General features: G+C 47.7%; 1 protein-coding gene across 5 annotated transcripts in view; it reads left to right on the forward strand.

Moving 5' to 3' along the window:
- Positions 1 to 19234, forward strand: part of STS (steroid sulfatase) — a 163368-nt gene extending 144134 nt beyond the window's left edge. For all 5 annotated transcript variants that reach the window (XM_030306408.2, XM_030306410.1, XM_030306407.1 and 2 more), the window contains exons 10-11: positions 3566 to 3687; positions 16500 to 19234. In XM_030306408.2, the coding sequence (XP_030162268.1) occupies positions 3566 to 3687; positions 16500 to 16873 (496 nt within the window). In that variant the 3' untranslated portion in view covers positions 16874 to 19234. The remainder of the gene's footprint in view (positions 1 to 3565; positions 3688 to 16499) is intronic.
- The last annotated feature ends 726 nt before the right edge of the window (positions 19235 to 19960 follow it).

The following is a 19960-nucleotide window of genomic DNA, read 5'->3' on the forward strand; positions in this document are numbered from 1 at the left end:
TCAAGTTTTGTGGGTGAAATATTTAGATCTCCTATCTCTAAATAAAATAAATTTAGATCTTCTAAATAAAATTTAGATCTCCTAAATAATATAAAATAAAATTTGACTCTGTTCATGTTAGGAAAAGAAATCAGTATTTGAATGAGCAGTATCATTTTTGTCTCATGAAGACCAGGGAAGTGACTTCATTCTCCCATTAAATGTTACTGTCCAATGGCCAGGCAACTGCGGACGACTATTTCAATAGAGTCCTACACATAAAACTAGTTCCCCTGCGTTTTGCAGAAAAAGGGGTGAAACTCTTCCTGTATGTACAAATACTCATGATTGGTGTTGCTTTATACTTAAATTAGGCAGTGTGTTCAATGTTTATGAATGGAGGAATTTTTTATATCATGAAAATAACTTCCTGGTTTACTTGGAATTTCCTGTAGTTTATTAAAGGTACACACACTTTCTCCAAAAAATGTCTCCCTTACTGTTACTTTCTAGTGAAGAAATCACTTTGTTGTGAATGTCACACAGGTATCTCACCAACATGGCACCCCAAATTAGCCTCTTTGTCAGTCCCCAAAACCTTGTCTGGTTTTCCAGACAAGCAAAGCTTTCCCCTTTCCTGTGATCCCTAAATCCTTCTGAGAGCTGGCCAGGCAGAGTTCAGGACATCCAGGCAGAGTCGAGCAGAGTCAAGGACATCCAGGAAAACTACGTGCTGGTTCACAACTAAGAGAAAGGCCAGCACATCCAGGCGGGGAAGGAAGTCACCGCAGCCCAAGGAAAGTTCCCGAAACATGCTCTTTGCGGTGATGTGACAGTTGTCCCTGGTATTTAATTTGATGTGACATTCTGAAATCAGCTACCTGGAAATGAGTGCTTAAAATCATGACGGTCATTGCGGGTCAGGAGCCCATGGAGAGTGTCTCTACCTCACTTTCCAAATTAAAAACAATTTCAAATGAACACATCTTTCAGAGAATCAAGCGGAGGCTACAAAAGAACTCATCCCAATTTCATAGCAGAGACTATCTGTGCACACTTGCTATGAAAACTTGAATTCACCGGCAGAAAAGTCCCAATTAAGAGTCTTCTCAATAGAAAACAGCAATGCTTCATGTCGCTCTGAGAGTGCCTCGTCCCTGGTCCCACAGATCGCGACGTTATGGAAGCATTTCCGCCCGGGCCGCATCAGGGGAAATGTGCTGCCTCTGGGTTATGGCCACGGTTATCGGTGACTCACACATGCTGTTTAAAACAATTCCTAGTGTTTTGATAGCTTCGACACCATTTAAAAGTTGAGCGCAGTGGGGTCACTTCCAATTTTTCATGGCAGAAATGAGCCTCTCTTTGACAGACCATATTTCTGTAGCACTCTTAAACAAACGGTGGCTTTTCACAGTGGCATGATTTATTGCCTCCTTCTAGGGATGAGTACATTAGGTATAGGATGTTAAAAAAAAAAAATAAGGGGCGCCTGTGTGGCTCAGTCGGTTGAGCATCCGACTTCTGCTCAGGTCATGATCTCGCGGTCTGTGAGTTCGAGCCCCGCGTGGGGCTCTGTGCTGACAGCTGGGAGCCTGGAGCCTGCTTCGGATTCTGCATCTCCCTCTCTCTCTACCCCTCCCCCACTCATGCTCTGTCTCTCTCTGTCTCAGAAATAAACATCAGAAAAAATTTTTAATTTAATAATAATGATAAGATCTATCTCTACATCCAAAGAATAAGGGAATAGAGTTGGATGTTGTGCCCTGGGAATGGACTTTTGGTCTCCATTCCGAGGGTTCCGGGAAAGGCCGGCTCTGCACTTGAGGTGGAGGTCTGGGGACAGGATGATGTCCTTCTGTGTCCCCACCCCCTGGTCATTTTCCACCACCAGGAGCTTCTCCTGTTTAGGTGCTGGCAGCTACACACTGCGTCTCATCCCTTCCTTTCTTAACACGCTGTTCAGGATTGCGTATTAGTAAGGACTGAGCCTTTCTCCAAAGGGATTTGGACAGACCCACGCGCAATCACTGCCATTTCAGGATAGAAATACTATTTCAGAGAGCGTGCTGCTTCTGGATAGAAGCGTCTCTCTACCTTGCTTCTCTCTCCTCCTCCCATGGTGAACGGGAATGCAGGCTTGGGGGCCAAGTCTGCCTTTTGTTCTTATGTTTAACTCACAATAATAGAATATTTTCAGTCCATGGGCTTGCACTGAGTGCACGATTAATAACGAGGGCTGAGGCCAGAGAAGTGCTAAGCAACGAGACTGTAATCACATTAGGGGTTTTTAGTGACACCAAAATAAGCCACACACAAAGCTCAGGGGATGCAGAGAGCCTCTCAAGAACGCTAACCCAAATTATAGAACCAAGGTCGACTTCCAGCTTCTGAACTCCTCCTGATAAGGGATGACAGGGATGGAGTGTTTTTCATCACAGAAAGATAATCCTCAGCTGAGACCGTCTAGCACTTGCAAAGTAGCTCTCTGCCCCTTGTTTTTTGTTTTTTTGTTTTGTTTTGTTTTTTAATTTTTTAACATTTATTCACCTTTGAAAGGCAGAGAGAGACAGAGCACAAATGGGGGAGGGGCAGAGAGAGAGGGAGACACAGAATCGGAAGCAGGCTCCAGGCTCTGAGCCGTCAGCCCAGAGCCCGACGCGGGGCTTGAACTCACGGACCGTGAGATCATGACCTGAGCCGAAGTCGGCCACTTAACCGACTGAGCCACCCAGGCGCCCCTCTGCCCCTTGTTTTGATGGCATGGCCCTAATGGTACCAATGACTTGAGCTGTTCTAGTGGCTGTTAATGTATGTTTAACTCAAAACATTAGGCTTTTTTTTCCCCCTTATTTTAAATGCCAAATAATCTTATTTTGCTCCTAACCAATTGTATATCATCAATTGTTTGCAGTCTGGAAAGTTCCCCTTGGTCTGCTTAGATAGTCGTACAAGAGATGTTTGTATCCGGGAACAATGCATCCAAAGGGTATCTAGTATCATCAGCATTATTATTCTCTTAGAGATTAATTCCTTCTGATTTAGAAATGTGCTTCCATTGACTTCTGTCCAAGCCAAGCTGCTCCCATACCTTTTCGTAACACAAATAGTTAGATACCCTTCTTTTCACGAGAGCTATACTTCGGGAATAAAGCTTCCCGTGTGTCAAGGTTAACAGGCAGAAGTTGGGTTTAGGATGAGTAGCGGGGGGAGTGGTTGAGAGCATGGCTACCCAATCAGCTGGGTTTCCATCCAGTGGCCGGTCCTAGCCACATGACCTTGGACTTGCACCTTCTGGCCAAGTTGAGTTTCCTCAACTCGTCACCATGGGATGATAATGGTCCCAACTCCTGGTGCAACTTGGAGGATTCACTGAGTTCATACAAGAGCAGAATTGGCCCCGCTAAGTTGCATATGGTGCCTGGCAGGGGTCAGTGAGTGTTCTTGGTGTTGGCTGCTCAGCTATGACCAGGTGACTCTATGGTGCTCTCATTTGCTGGAAGGGCAGCTCAAAAGTTGGGGCGATTTAGCCCGAGGATGATGTGGCCACTCGCCACCTGATGCCTGGCTGGCTTTGTCCCCACAGAATCATTGATGGACGTGACCTGATGCCCCTGCTTCAAGGGAAAACCCAACACTCCGATCACGAGTTTCTCTTCCATTACTGCAACTTCTACTTAAATGCCGTGCGCTGGCGTCCTCGGAACAGTGAGTAACACACGCCTTCCCACGCCTCTGCTTGGCTTGCAATCAGGGCCGTGCAAGTCGAAAGGGCAAGAGGGCTTAGCTCTGCAAAGGCCAGGGAATGCCTCAGCACGGTGACTGTGCTTTGTTTCCAGCCTCTGCTCCTCCTGTTTTCTCTTGTTCCCTGGGGTCCCGTCGTTGTGCAGGCACGAGGGTGTGATCCAGACAGTCATTCGTGAGCAGCTCTGACTCTCAGGCAGAGGAAGCCCCAGCTGGCAGCCCTCCTTGTCCCACGAGCTGCCCACCTTCCCGCTCCTTGTGGCTCTGAGTCTCAGCCACCGCAGCCCCCCCTGCTGTGGGTGGCATGTGACTCCTGCTTGCAGCGTCCTCTGCCCGGGAGGACTCTCCTTCTCTGGCCTTCTCAGTGCCCCCCCAAAGCCCCGCTGAAACACCACCCCCCCCATGCCTGCCGTCCAGCACTTGGTAGCTTCACGCTCTCATGCAGAATGGCGTTGAGATGGTCACGCGACAGTCTCTCCAAAGCCTTGGAGGTGGCGGATCATGAGCTGGATTTAGGTCTTTAAAAGCGCAGTCCAAATGCTTCGATGTCGTTGTGTATGTGCCAAACTGGGTGTCGTTTAAAGCGTGCCCTGTACCCGAAATGGGATAGAATTCGGGTTTTCCGATGGCGGTTTTTGAGCTGTGTTTGTAGCAGTGTGCAAGAGCAGAGCGGTGGTCCTCTGTGCAGGGACAGGCTTCAGGTGTTTCTCCATGTGTTTAATCTTTGAATCACAGTGATGTTCGCAGCCCTAAGATGCGCGGAGCCTGGAAAGCTGGCGACTGTGCTGGGATTGTACGTGCAGCGGGTGGGTGTTGAGGGCAGGCTACCCGTTTCACCTTCAGAGATGAAGGAAAACTCCCATTTCTCTGTTGTCCCTTGGGTCCTGTCCCTGGAGGCTACACTCTGCGGGGACCTCCCAGCTGACGGCTCATTCCTGAGCTCGGGCGCTTTCCATACCGGTTATCACCACCACGCACTCCGCACCTGCTCACCCAGCCCGTTTACCAAATGCTTATTCAAAGAACAGCCTCTTCCTGATTTTTCAAGTCGAAAATTGCAAGCCTTCCCTTAGCCACAGAGACAACACCAGGTTTACCCTTCACAGTGTCTACCGGAAGGCCGGGCCGCTTCCTTGCGACGTTTTCTGGAAGATAAGTAAGAGAGAAACACGAGTTTAGGATTCTCGACCTGGGAGGGTTCTGTTTGCCTGTCCCGTCGCCGTGTCCCTGATTCCAAATCTCGGCATGGACACAGGGGCTCTTTTAGATTAAGGGACACATGGAGGTCTGAGACTTCCAGTGAATGAGAGGTCTACTCCTTCCCACCTCTTGGTATACGGAGCCTGCAAGAAACATAGAGAACGAGGTTTCTGTAAGGAAGCGCCTATCCTGTCCCGAACCTTGGAGAAGTGCATACACATAGCCCCAGCCCCCGACCCCCACCGCCACCCCCAGCCCCAGCCCCGGGCAGAGACCGGAAGGAACAGATTGGATCAGGGGCTGGAGAAACCCTCTGTGGAGGAGGAAAGACACAAGGGACAGAGAGAGACAGAAAATAGGAGGAAGTGAGAAAAGCAAGACCCAGATTGTGATAGGCGGCTGGCCCTGGGATGAAATTTGCTGCCCAGACACACGCGGGTGACGTTTCCTCCTGTGCACTTCCTGAAAGGCTGAACCGATAACAGAAAAGTGGGGATCGCGGCGCTCCAGCACCTGAGGCATCCGTCCAGCCCAGGGGCGTCCACACCATAGATTTTATGAGTCCTCTCTCCCTTGCCTCTCAGGTGATACCTGAAACTCAGTAACGACGGTTGTTGTCAGGCACTGTCACACTCGGCTTTGTGGGGCTCTACTCAGTAGTTCATGTGTTTCTCCTGACGGTATGTTTCAGCACCTACTGTGTGGCATCCAGTGTGCTAGAACGGTATCTGCCAGTGAGCGAAACAGACCAGATTCCGTGCCTGACACCAGGCTGTGTGGCTGGCTCTGTCACAGGCCGCGGTGGTGGAGGTGCGAGAGGAAGGTGGGACTGTCACCCGTACGCAGTTACCTGTCAACTACAGGAAGCAAAGGCAACTGGTGCTTAGCTGGGTGGGTCAGCTTCCATCAGCTCGGATCTCTTTGGTGGGACATTGTCAGTGATTGCCGTACTCTGTGGTGGCACGAGGTACGTAATTCTTAAAGAAGAGAGGGTTGCAGGGCCGCCTGGGGGGCTCAGTCGGTTGAGCGTCCGACTTTGGCTCAGGGCATGATCTCACAGTTCGTGGGTTCAAGCCCCACTCGGGCTCTGTGCTGACAGCAGCCTGGAGCCTGCTTCGGGTTCTGTGTCCCCCTCTCTCTCTCTGCCCTCCCTTGCTCTCTCTCTTTCTCTGTCTCAAAAATAAATAAACACTTAAGCAATTAAAAAAAACCCATCCCCTTGACCTCATTCTGCACCAGGTTGAGACAACTGTGCAGAAGGAACTGTATGTAACTAGAGCCTGCTTCAGATTCCGTGTCTCCCTTTCTCTCTCTCCCTCTCTCTCTCTCTAATAAATAAATTTTTTTTAATTAAAAAAAAAGAAAAGAGGGTTGCAGTCTGAGCTCAGAAGACTTTTTAGAGAAGAAAAGAGAAATGTAGAATCAGGATTTAGTCACAGCAGGCCCATGCTGGAGCCAGCTCCTGGTAGGTCGGGAACCTTCCCCACGTGCTGTTAAACTGTTGCTAACGTGAGCTCAGCCGCGCTGGGGGTATTTACACTCGGGGAATTGGTGGGCACAGCAGACCCGGGCTTTCTTCCTCTCTCACAGCTTCCCACTGAGAGCTAGAATTCCATTTCCACCCCTTTGAAACACAAATCCCTTTCAACTGTTAACACGCAATGTCTACTCTATAATTCACTAATTCCATAATTATAATAATTCTGTAATTTAGTTGTCTCAGCAAGTTGAACGACATAATTTAATCATGAGCTAATATCATTACTCCCGTTACATTGTAAAAGAACTCACAAAAGCATTATTATCACATGCCTAGCTTTTCTTACTTTAAAATGGGAATTTTGAATTGAAATATACTGTGCAAGGTGTATTAAAAGCCTTGGCTTTAAATTGGGGCATGTGAATCGACGTGAGTTAAAAATTCAGTGTAATGGCAGCTTGATTTTGTGGATAAAATTTATCTCAGAAAGCAGGAGATCCTTGGCTGAAGCGTTCTGTCACAGATTTGCAAGCTTAAGAATATAGCATACAAACTCCATGTTGATGGCTGAACACCCAGTTCATGTGATGACGGAGAAATGCATGGGATGTGGTCATCCTGAGGCTGAGCAAAAAGGGCCTCACAAATCTGGCTACTGTTTTTTTGTTTTCATTTTGAGAGAGAGAGAGAGAGAGTGCAAGCTTAAGGGGAGGAGGGAGAGGGGGAGAGAGAAGCCCGAGCAGGGTCTGTGCTCTCAGCCCAGAGCCCAACACGGGGCTCTATCTCATGAACCATGAGATAAGGACCTGAGCTGAGATCAAGAGTCGGACACTTAACCGACTGAGCCACGCAAGTGCCCCACGAGCTACCTTTCAGTTCAAGTTTGTTTGAAACTTTTTTTCTGTGATTGAAAAAAAAAAGGCATCTTATAAAGAAATCGCAACAAAACACTGTAGGATAACAGAACTCATTCTAAAATCATGTGTTTGTATCCCACTTTTTAAAAGGTGCCTTCTTTGTGGTGCCTGGGTGGCTCAGTCAGTTGAGCGTCCAGCTTCGGCTCAGGTGATGATCTTGCAGGTCGTGAGTTCGAGCCCCGTGTCGGGCTCTGTGCTGACAGCTCAGAGCCCGGAGCCTGCTTTGGCTTCTGCCTCTCCCTCCCTTTCTCTCTCTCTCTTTCTCTCTCTTTCTCTCTGCCCCTCCCCCACTAGTGCTCTGTCTCTCAAAAATAAATGTAAAAAAATAAATAAGTAAAAATAAATAAAAAGTACCTTCTTTTCAAAATAGATCAGGAAGCTTTATTTTTTTTCAGTTACGTCGTCTTGTTTATTATTATAATTTCTGTAACGAATATGCAGATTTTGTTAACTCCTTTCTGTTCAGCGTGCCTGTGCAAGAGATAAAGTTTAAAATGAAAATAGCATCACTATGGTGAGTAAAGCCAAATGCTTGCTTTGCTGACTGCCTAAAGTTTTCACACGGTTTAGAAATGCATTTTGTCTCTAAAGTACACCTAAGAAAAGAGAGAATATTCTACATGCGGCTGCTTGTGTCTCGTGGGTTGACGGTTACCCAGTGCAACAAAGCTGTGCTCGGCTTTCGTCTTCGTTAGTCATTCCGTGGGACCCCCTTCCTTGTCTGATTGTCGGCAATGGGATCCGAAGGGTCAGGAAGGAAGGATTAAGGGTTGACACCGTGGGACGTGGGCGGCAGTATTTTGCGGAGCAGACCTGTGTGTAGTTGAACTAACCTCCTCGCACTCGACCGGGAGTCTTGGTGCAAGTGGATGGATACACTGCTACCATTGCAGGGAGATATTTAGGCCTCAGGGGTTCCTTTTCCTCTGTGAATGCCTCCCCTAAATGCCACATCGCACGAGCTCTGGGCACCAGGAGGGACAGGACGCAAATGCACAGTCCTAACGGCTCAGGCAGACGCATCCCGGCAGGCACGGACTCTGCTTTGGCAACTGGGGAGAACAAGTGATATAAGAGGATGGAGAAGGCTTTCCTGAAACCGTGAGAGTTTTATTTCATTTATTTTACCTCATTAGCACTCAGACTCTCAGGAACGGGCTGAACATTCCGGCCGTTCGTTTCCTTTAATGGGGAGGAAAAAAAAAAAAAAAAACCTCATAAATGGATTTCATTTTCTTCAACGTAGTCCATTAAACGTGTACTTTGACATGGCACTTTATATTACCTTATATTAGACAGTATTTGGCAGTTTTTAAAACACACGTCCAGAGGCGCCTGGCTGGCTCAGTTGGTAGAGCGTGTGACTCTTGATCTCGGGGTTGTGAGTTTGAGCCCCGTGTTGGGTGCAGACATCACTTAAAAATAAAATCTTTAGAAAGACATCCACTTTTCTTCTAAAGGTTTCGTATGCCTGACCTTAGATTTCATGAATACCGTGGATGAAAAACGTGCCAGCTGTGACTTTGGTTAATTTGTCACAATGCAGACTTACTTCCTTATGGAGACGGAATAGGTCCACATTACATTTTCTTTCTTGAATACCAAAACACAACGTTTAGAATGTTCAAACACATTCTTGGGTCTCCGCTCAGAAGCTGGTTTGTTCTCATCTTAACCAGACGTCCTGTCTTCTGCCCTTTGCGCCCTGCATACAGGCTTCTGCTATTTTATGGTCTATAGTTTCCTGCATCCCTTTTCTCTGACTTGAGCACAAGGCGAATCTCCGTTCTCTGGGTATGCCTGCTCGTGTCTAGAAGCTGGTCCTGATTTGGTTCTGTCTGTTGTCGCACCTGGTATTTGCTGTAGGGACATGTTCGTCCTAAGCAAGGCACATCCTGTGTATCAACTATTTGTGTCTTCCTTGGCTGTGCGTCTTCTATACAGAAGTGTTTTGTAGGTGGTTATATACTTTGTCCCCTGTTAATCTTCCAAATTCTTCCAATTTGTCACCTTTGTGTGTCTGTGGCCATGATCTGTCTTTTGAGAACATACTTCCTGGGGTGCCTGGGTGGCTCAGTCGGTTGAGCGACCGACTTCAGCTCGGGTCACGATCTCACGGTCCGTGAATTCGAGCCCCATGTCGGGCTCTGTGCTCACAGCTCAGAGCCTGGAGCCTGCTTCAGATTCTGTGTCTCCCCCTCTCTCTCTGCTTCTCCCCTGCTCACACTCTATCTCTCTCTCTCTCTCTCAAAAATAAGTAATAAACATTAAAAAAAAATTTTTAATGAAAATATACTTCCTAACCATATACCCTGGCATCTCGTCCTTACCTCCTGCTGTCCTACACTGTGCTACACACTTTGTGTTGGATACATCTTCTAATCCTTATAATTAAGAGATTTTGATGACATTCGTGTCAGATTTGTCTGGAACAGGAAAGAAAAAGGAACAGTAATGTACATCGGAGGGAAGTTCCTCTGTCCATCTCACGAGCGACGAGCAGAGGCGGGTGGTCTATGCGGTCTCAGGATGCAAACTCCACGTTCTCCACCACCATCTGGAGAATGCAACAGCTTCGTCTTTGTGGTGAATGACGATAGGGTCCCCCCAGGGGCAGCGGGAAGGAGGAATGGGTGGGAAAGATGAGAGGGAAAGGGTGCAGGCCAGTCTTCTCCCAAGCAAGATGTGGAGAGGCTCCGAAGTAAATCCACTGGCCAGAAGTTGGTCACCTGTCCACACCTGGCTTCCAAGGAGGCTGGGAAGTGGAGGGTTCATTGTGGTGCCCACGCGCCCAGGTAGCACTTTCTGTGTGCAGGAGACTGAGAGACGGGGAGCTGTGTCTCTTCAGGAATTTCTCTCATTTATAGCTGGGGAGACACAAGGGTAGGAAGCCACATGACTGGCATGCAGTAACACAGCTGACAGCAAAGTTGGATTCGTGGCCAACACCGTCTGCTTGTAGGGTCTGCCCCTCCGTGCATGGGAATGGGTTGACCCAAGACGGTTCTCTGAACCATCTGGCCATCTCCACGCCTCCAAGTGTGGACCGTTTCTGGGATTCCCCCATGCCATCTTTTTCCCTACGTGTAGCCATCTTCGGGGGCGTTGGCTCTGGTCGTCCCTCACTGGCTCCACACCTGACTCCCACCCTCTCAGCTGTTCTCCTGTCCCTCGGTGGACTTTCCGGAAGGCTCAGGTGACTAGTGTTTGCCATGCTCGTTCCTTAGGACTGCTCGGTGTCTGTTGCCAAGATACAGGTATCTGCATCACTCACGTATCTGTCTGGCTCTGTGTCGTGCTCGCGGCTCTCCTAGGCACTGCATGATGTCCAGCAGGATGTTCCCGGGAGGGACGGTAGAATGTGCTGGGCCTTCTCTCTGCCCACGCCAGCTTTCGTGGTGGCAGTTGGCTTCCTCCCCCTCTCAGTCCTGCTCAGATCATCATCTCATCAGTTAATTTAGCCAACACAGGTGAGGGGCCGTCCCTTCCATGAAAGGTGCTAGGTGCCGGGCCCGTAAGAGATGGGGGAAATACAGCTGTTGATTTCGGAGAGCGAAGAATGCAGCGAGAGACATGGAGTGTGTCCACGGCTGGCGAATGTGCAGTGAAAACAGGTGAGAGGGACAGAGACACGCTGATCGCATCCGGCTGGGATTCAGACAGGCCCATGGAGAAGGAATTGTTGTAGAGCCTTGAAGGATGGGGAGGATTTCAACGTACAGCGGCCAAGAGCAGGGAGGAAGGCATAGCCTGTATGGTGTACTCATTCAGTACTGGGGTTTATTTTTCCGTTCCCCAATTTTTTGTTTGTTTGTACACCGGAGGCTTAGTCGAGGGGGGTGTTTTGTGTTCTGACAGTCAGCCATCGGTCGGGGGAAGTAGGATTGCTCTAAATCCTGCGTGGACTTGAGGCAGACACTAGTAGCTCCTGGCCTCAGCTGCTTCCTCGTTGCTGGTCCTGTTTTCGTGTGGAGTTGTGGTGCAGACAGCTGCGGGAAGCAGGCGGACCTGTAATCCATTACCCCCGTGCTGAGTCATTCAGGGTCTAGGCTACAGTGAACAGGTAGGAGGGAGCCTTGGGGTCAGGAGGAACTCTTTAAGGATCCTCAGTGGGGGGAAACGTGTCTTAAGACATGTATTGCAGTGAACGGATGTTAAGAGCGGACAGAATCCAGGGCGGTTCTCACTTAGACTGGCTGCCAGTGTATATTCCCAGCTCACTCATACGTGGTCTTGACTACAAACCGGGCTGTGTTCTCAGAGCTTATGCACAGGAACAGGTTCTTAACCCGCAAAGCAAGGCCAGGAGGCAGGGACTGGTACTTTCATAAGCTTACAGAAAGGGAGATGTGGACACGGAGAGGTTCACAGTCATGGCCGGCATCACACAGCTGGGATACCGCGGAGCTAGGGCTGGAAGCCCAGTGTTGTGTGCAAATGTCAAGAAAAAGGATGGGGGAACTAGAGCAAATCCTAGTACACAAGCCACAGAACCAGGAAACACTTCTACTTAAAGTACGCTGTCCGCCGGGGTGGGGCTCAAACTCAGGACCCCGAGGTCAAGAATCACATGCTGTACTGACTGAGCCAGCCAGGCACACCTGGGAAACGCTTCTGAACTCAGAACAGAGGGTGTCTACACAGGATGCTGGCCCCTGCACCAGAGAAACATCTAGTGGGAACACTCCAACATAACTAAGGCACATCACCAACATACTAATGTCAAGTGAGATGCACGTGGAAAGCAGATTGGCCTCCGTTAATGCAGAATTAAGCACCTTCTGAATGTAACTGGAGAATGTCCCACTGAATTGCCATGTGTTCTCGCTATAGAACTTAGTAATTGGTGCCCTGGGTCATGGGACCTCTGATATAAATGACTTGACACCCTGCTGTGGTCAAAATATTTATGTGTTACAAGGTGAGAAAAATCGATCTTTCCTCAGGGGATAGTGGACTCTTAACGATAGAAAAAAAACATATTTAAAACACCACAACATTTTTCTAGTATATGGAGAAATCCAGCATGAAGTACGCTATCAAAATGATTTTGGAAGACAGGACAAAATATAGCGGTTAGCGATATAACGTGACACGATGTGCTTCCTGTTGTATCACATGCCCGGGATTCGCTCTTTTCCGTTGAAAAGACAGCTCTGAAGGTATCGATTCCCAGGTTCCTGGTGAATAACAGAAAGGCATCTCTGTCTTGTACGCTTACGTGCAATCATACGCAATCCCACTGCTCTGAGTCGAGCAAATGCAACATGGTCCAAAGAAACAGTACAGAGAATAAGCCATCTGTCTTTTTACAAAAAGTTTTAAAATCCAGGTTAGAAAATAAAAAGGCACGTATTCCATACGGCATACCAAACAAGCAAAAAATCAGAACAATTAATTCTTAATTCTACACCCGTCCGAGCTCGGTAGCGATCCCCCACTGCTCCCGGGCGAGGACGCCTGAGATTTCCTGAGCAGCCTTTGAGTCAGTTTTGCAGTTAGCATCTGGGCCGGCGTGACCGAAGGCAGTAATGATGGAATCCGTGTGCGCGGCTCTCAAAAGCAAGTGGGAAATAGGGGCCCTTAAAATGAATTTGTTCCAGGAGCCCGCCTTGTCTCGGGGTGTTAAACACAGCGAGACGCGACTCGAATGTCAGATTGGAAACACCCTCCCCGAATCTGCTGCATTCGTAGCAAGAGCAGGGCGCTTCCCGCCACACCTCTGTCTCCAAACACTCGTGGCCCCGCTGACCCCGACCCGGGATGCCTTCTAAGTGGCTGCGGCTGGTGCCGCCGAAAAGGCTTCTAGAGAAAATCTGTCACACTTCAGAGGACCGGGGGAAAAGAGGAGTTGATGTAGAGAATGTTAAGGAAACCCATGTGAGTTTCAGAACTCCGCCAGAGAGCGTAAGGATGCTCAGAAATGGTCGGCAGCCTCCCGTGTGTGCCTGTCTGCCTGACTCGGCCTTTAAAAGGCAGGTGTGCTGAGCACCTGTGGTTTGACACAGGTGTGGCCAAAGCTGGAGGTATCCTCGTGTGGAGCAACTCTTTGAGCGGATTCCCTTGGAGCACACGCACATCGCTTGCCCTGTGGTTGCCAGGTCTCCCCCTCCTCCAGACCGCAGAGAGGCTCCCCTTCCCTTGCACCTGCTTACCTGAGGGCAGGGGTTGCTTGAGGATGACATGGACACTCGTGACAGTTGTTTTCAGTTCATCCTGTTGGTTTATTCTGTTTGGATCGGTGGGTCAGTAAATGCCTAAAAGTCACCGTTGCGACGATACGTGCAAATTATGAAACAGAATTAATCAAGAGGTCTGTCCTTCACAGTGGGAATGTCTCTGGCTCTCTGGCGGGGGAGGGGGCACATAAAAACACCATAGTGATCATGGAAAACAAGACGATCTCGTCCTGGGCCTGATTCCAGGTGGTCAGTACCTGCTGATTCTGTCTTTATCTGCTCCCTTCTTCACGCGCAGAAAGCTCTTTCTTTTCACGGCCCTGTCAGAAGACGTTTGATGAGCACTCAGCTCCTCAGAATAAACAGACAAGTCTTTCAAAACTATTTGTAAATCAGGTTTCTTCCCTAAAAAAGGCAGTCTCTGGGGGTGTGATGGAACACGACTTGATTTCGAAAGAACTTAAATTTTTAAACTGTGTAGCCATCCTACTCTAACCATCCTACCGTGGGGTCAATGAATTCTCCTAATTTGGAGTTTTTTTAAGTTTATTTATTTTTGAGAGAGAGGGCATGAGCAGGGGGGGACAGAGAGAGAGAGAGAGCGAGAGCGAGAGCGAGAGAGAGAGAGAGAGAGAGAGAATCCCAAGCAGGCTCCACACACAGCCCAACACAGGACTCAAACCCACGAACCGTGAGATCATGACCTGAGCCGAAATCGAGAGTCGGACACTTTGACTGAGCCACCCAGCCTGGCCCCCCAGGCTCATTTAATTCTTGATTTGATATGCTTAGGTTTTCTCAGAAAGGAGAAAATGAAATGTTAACTGAGGTCTGAACGTGGTTCGGGTTGTTTGTGACAGCTGTGGGTGGGCCCAAGCACAGCCTCCTAATGCGTTGAATGTTGCCCAATGCTCTTGCAGAAAATCCTGAATTGCCTTCCCCCACCCCCGCATCCTTTTTTTTTTTAATATTCATAATGTCGTGTGCTTAAAAGTGGGCTTTGAAATACGTGCTGCTTACCACGTCCATCTTTCTTCCCTACTCCCCCCCATCTTTAAACCTTGGACGCTATTTACTTAGCTATCCAGTAGACCTAGATGGCCTCTCTGAAACGTTGGTATAGCGTAAGACTAAAGTAGGTGCTGTGTGTGCGTGTGCATGTGTGTGCGTTCTGATTACCTGGTTATGATAGATATACACATGAAAGCCTTTATTTTTTTCCCCAAAGAGCAACTTTATTTCAAACACAGAAAAAAGCATGCAGAAAACTATAAAGGGTGAGGCATAGAATGAATTCTTTTTGTTGTTCTTATCACTGATTAAACGCATTTGGGAAGAATGGCCGACCAAGAAAAATTATTAGCTTTTTGTACAAACTTGAAATGCAGACTAGTAAAAAACTGTCAAACACATGGGGCGCCTGGGTGGCGCAGTCGGTTAAGCGTCCGACTTCAGCCAGGTCACGATCTCGCGGTCTGTGGGTTCGAGCCCCGCATCAGGCCCTGGGCTGATGGCTCGGAGCCTGGAGCCTGTTTCCGATTCTGTGTCTCCTTCTCTCTCTGCCCCTCCCCCGTTCATGCTCTGTCTCTCTCTGTCCCAAAAATAAATAAACGTTGAAAAAAAAAAATTAAAAAAAAAAAAAACTGTCAAACACAGAATTTTCTTGTGCATAAATCTATACCTTAGCAGATATTCATTAAATGGGTCTCTCACTGTTAGCAAGTATGTTCCACCTTGGCACACACAACTTTCAATTCATTTAACTCAGTGGGTTTTTTCTTTGTTTGTTTGTTAGTGTTTGTTTCTTTCTTTCTTTATTTATTTATTTGTTTTTACCTCGGGGAGGCCATAATTTTATTTTATTTTTGTTAATGGCCAACACCCAAATGTTCCTTTATTTGTGTGTGTGTGTGTTTCATATATGAAATTTATTGTCAAATTGGTTTCCATACAACACCCAGTGCTCATCCCAAAAGGTGCCCTCCCCTCCCTCCCACCCCCCATCAACCCTCAGTTTGTTCTCAGTTTTTAAGAGTCTCTCATGCTTTGGCTCTCCCCCACTCTTACCTCTTTTTTTTTTTTTTTCCTTCCCCTCCCCCATTGGTTTCTGTTAAGTTTCTCAGGATCCACCTAAGAGTGAAACCATATGGTATCTGTCTTTCTCTGTATTGAAAGCCTTTATAGTATCTTCCTGTATTCCTTTCAAGATTGCAAAGATGGAATGTTACTGTTTTATCAGGAAGGCATTAAAATGCATTTATGAATTCTTCTTGGCTTCACTCATGAATAAGCATTTGCTGTGAGCAATTAAAAAAAAAACCATGCATGTGCTTGTGTGTGCACGAGTAGTTTTCTCTCATGTCCATGTTAGCAGTGAGCCTACCTCTTGCGGAAGGTCCTGTTTTAAACAGAAATACAGGCTGCGGGTTGAAAACGTCAGAGGGCAAGAGGTGGCAGGGCTGGGAGCTTGTCCTCTGTTGGTCAGCGTGTGTTTGTTGAGGGCCGGCTGCACAGTTCCGCATGGTAAAGTTTATTAGACCAAAGTGACGGTCCTGGCCGAGTTCTCAGCTCAATTAATAGGCTTTTTTCTTCTCCTGCCTGCACAGCATCGCCTAAGGAATTAGAGATTGGGAAAAAGGAAGAGGAGGGAGATAGAGAAGGAGAGAATGGGAGAAAGAAAGAGAGAGGGAGAGAGATGTTTTTCAGTAGGAAGAAAATGCCATGGTCCCATGTCCATTGGCCTCATAGAAGCTGTCATTCTCTTAATGTTACCTTTTTCTCGCCAGTTGCACCTTCACGCATGTTTTTGCTTTCTTATTCATCTTTCTGGCTATGGCATTCGTTCTTTCGAGCCTTCAGGGTAAGGCATCGAAACAGGTCCGTTTCATCCCTGACTAAGGCTTCTCATGCTGGCAGCATAGTTTCTGTGCACGTTCCCATTCGTGGTGAACATAGAGCTGCTTCCCACACCACACCAACCTCTGTCCTTGTACACCACAGGCACGTCCATCTGGAAGGCCTTCTTCTTCACGCCCAAGTTCAGCCCCGAGGGCGCCAACGGCTGCTTTTCCACACACGTGTGTTACTGCCACGGGCGTTCTGTCAGCTACCATCAGCCGCCGTTGCTGTTTGATATTTCCAAAGACCCCACAGAGAGAAACCCAGTGACGCCAGCGACCGAGCCCCGGTTCCAGGAGGTCCTCGACACCATGCAGCAGGCAGTAGACCGTCACACCAAGACCCTGAAGGCGGTCCCCAATCAGTTGTCACTGGGCAACCTTGTCTGGAAGCCGTGGCTTCAGATGTGTTGCTCACCGTCAGGCCTGTCTTGCCAGTGTGACCGAGAAAAACAGGCCAGGAGAGCAAGCCACTAGCTGTACGTCCGGGGTGACACTGGGCAGCCCCAGCCCTGTGGGAGCCTTGCATTCTGGTGCGCTGGCCGCCATGATTCCCCTAGCCCCCAAAACAAGGGGATAACACTGAAAAAGCAATTAGTAAATCTCCACATATGCAACTTACAATGAGCAAAGGGCCATGAAGTACATCACGCTAAGTTGCAGTTGGGCTCGTAGAAGGCAATTATTATCGGTGTTATTTAGAACACATATCAAATGCTATTCACGATAGATATACTTACATACTCACAGTTCATTTCTTTCCTTGAGAAACCTGAGATACTTAAACTAGGAAGCTAGAAGCTGATCACTTTTGAAGTAAAAGAGGAGAGACTCACAGATGGATATGTATTGTTCAACAGACTTTGTGAGAAATCCTTCCTTCAGGAGTAATAATCCCAAAACAAATCTCTCCCGAAGGGATTTCCGTTTTATAATTTATAGTATTATATTTGGGTTTTACTGATTCTTCGGTGAATGGAAATTCTGAAATAAAGGCTACCTCACGGTGGGGTGGGGGGGCTGGAGTGAAAGGAATCCGTCCCAACGTGATGCAGAATTATTGGCATGGCACGTGGATGATTTGCGGGGAAAGCATTCGTAAGCAATCCATGATCCACACGTGATGCTGTGATGTGTTTCGTGGTTGCAGGATTTACTGATGAGACCAGAGGAGTTAATGTAAGCCCTTTTGTTTTGTGTTCTCATGTCCTACGGCTACGAAATCCCTATGCCTCCAGCCCTCAGTACAACTTTGTTCTAATTCTGTTTCTTCCGACATCGATAATTATGGGACAAGGCATCACGAGGCCACACAGGCGATGGACGGACAGTGGCTCAGCTGGAGAAGGGTCCTGAGCGTGAGCCCCCACTGAGGAACGAGTGCACCCGGGTGGACAAGGCTTACATCACTTGTTCAGACAGTATACGTTCTCCAACAGTATCGCGTGGATTCCTTTCCTGGTCCGTGGACAGGAGCTGCTGTCCCTGTGGCTACCCAGTCATGTCTTTTGTGAACGGGTCTCAGCACCGTCTGCTGGCCTCATGTTGGCTCAGTTCCAGGAGAGGACAGCCACGTGGAAAGTCTGGAGCCTGCGTGGCTGAGTGGAAAGAATGTGTGTTCTGTCCACGTTCCCACACTGGGCTACACTTCCTCTCTACTCGTCCCCCATCAATCACTTCCAAGATCAGCGATAGTGTCCTAGTTCCTCTTGACATCCGTGATTTTAGATTTTGATGTTTGTTTTCTTTCCCTTCAAACCTGCAAGTGAGTTTTCTTCCTCTCCCCAGTTGAGTGGTGGAAAGTTGGAGAGCAAACAGAATTCTCAACTTCTCACGTGGATTTCACACTCCAGAAATTGCCAAAAATCTGTCGTATTACTTTAGGAACCATTAAAGAATGCACTAGCATGTTAATAACGTGTTAGGATTATTGCTGATGTTACCAGGCAGAAACTACTTCAAACCTCTGTTAGGAACTTAGGTTTTCAGCTGATCATGTTTATTCAAAGTTTAACACACTCCATGCAAGTGGACTTTTAGACAGCGCTTGATGTTGTGGGCATGTATGTTGGAGGATGGAGTAATTTAAAGCACTTTTACAGATTATGTGGATACACATTTATGTACAGAGTTGTTCAGTCTGTACAATGTTCGCAGCAAATGAAGGATACATATACCTCTAGGAATAAAATGAGCTCTCACACATTTGCCTCACAATAAGTTAAGTCACCATTACGAATCAGGGTATTTGAAAATCAGGTTTAGTCATAATAACGGTGATTCTTAGATTTCAGACCACTTGCCATCTGAAAGTTTTGCTTGGGATGTACGGCAGGAAATTTGAATTCTTTTGTTCAGGGAACACCAAGCAGGCCTTCTTTACGACCTGGTTTTGTGTTTGTTGGTTTTACAAAGCTGTACGAGCCTACTTGTTTTCAAAGAATCTCAGTGGTATTACGTACCATAAGGTTTGTATGTCCAAACCTTCCTGGGTTTTGAAGGTTTCAACAAATTCTTCCGCAACAAAATCACTACATTCGTAGCATTTCATAGACATGCCAAGCTAAGCAAACAGTAACGTGTAGACAGGCATCGTTTTCCAAGGTCAGTGATGCTGCGTGAGAACCAGAATCCCACCCTACGTCGTGAAGGATTCAAGAAGGGAAACAGACATTAGGTTGCCCTGAAGGACACACAGAGGAGAGCAAAGATGTGGGTCCGGTGTCAGGTCTGCCCCTGAAGAATGCCACCTGTAAAGCGATGGCATCTGCTAAAGGATTCTGAGAACCTTGTTCTAATGCCCATGCAAACTTAAAATAAAACTCTCCTTGAAAGAAATGTGTCGTATGGCTCTATTTTCCTGTGTGACTCGATTCAACGGGTACGCGGAGGGCTTTACTATGCTAAGCAATGGCGGATACAGGTTTCTTTTTTTTTATTTTTTTTTAATTTTTTTTTTAACGTTTATTTATTTTTGAGACAGAGAGAGGGAGACACAGAATCTGAAACAGGCTCCAGGCTCTGAGCTGTCAGCACAGAGCCCGACGCGGGGCTCGAACTCACGGACCGCGAGATCATGACCCGAGCCGAAGTCGGACGCTTAACCGACCGAGCCACCTAGGCGCCCCCAGGTTTCAATTCAACAAATATTGATCGTGTCCCAAAGCCTCAGGGAAGGGCTCAGAAATACAGAGATGGGTGAGGAGTATGGTAGCCCCTCACCTCCAGGACTAGTTAGCCGTCACGCACACTGCCTCAGGCCTTTTCAGGGAGAGCATGAAAAGTGCCTTAATTTCTTTTAAAATCAGAAAGAAAAAGATAAACACTTGGGGTTGCAGGTCATGTGCACACGTGTAGCAACACGGTGGTGAAATAGAATCTTAGTGTGTTCACATATTTTAGGTTCTTGTGTAACATGCCATTATCTTCTTTTTTTTTTAATGTTTAGTTATTTTTGAGACAGAGAGAGGACAAGCAGGGAGGAGGAAGAGGAGAGAGAAAGAGAGAGAGACAGGGAATCCCAGGCCGACTCTGCACTGTCAGCACAGAGCCCGATGCGAGGCT

The sequence above is a fragment of the Lynx canadensis genome, chromosome X (assembly GCF_007474595.2).
Source record: "Lynx canadensis isolate LIC74 chromosome X, mLynCan4.pri.v2, whole genome shotgun sequence".
NCBI classification, from domain to species: Eukaryota; Metazoa; Chordata; class Mammalia; order Carnivora; family Felidae; genus Lynx; species Lynx canadensis.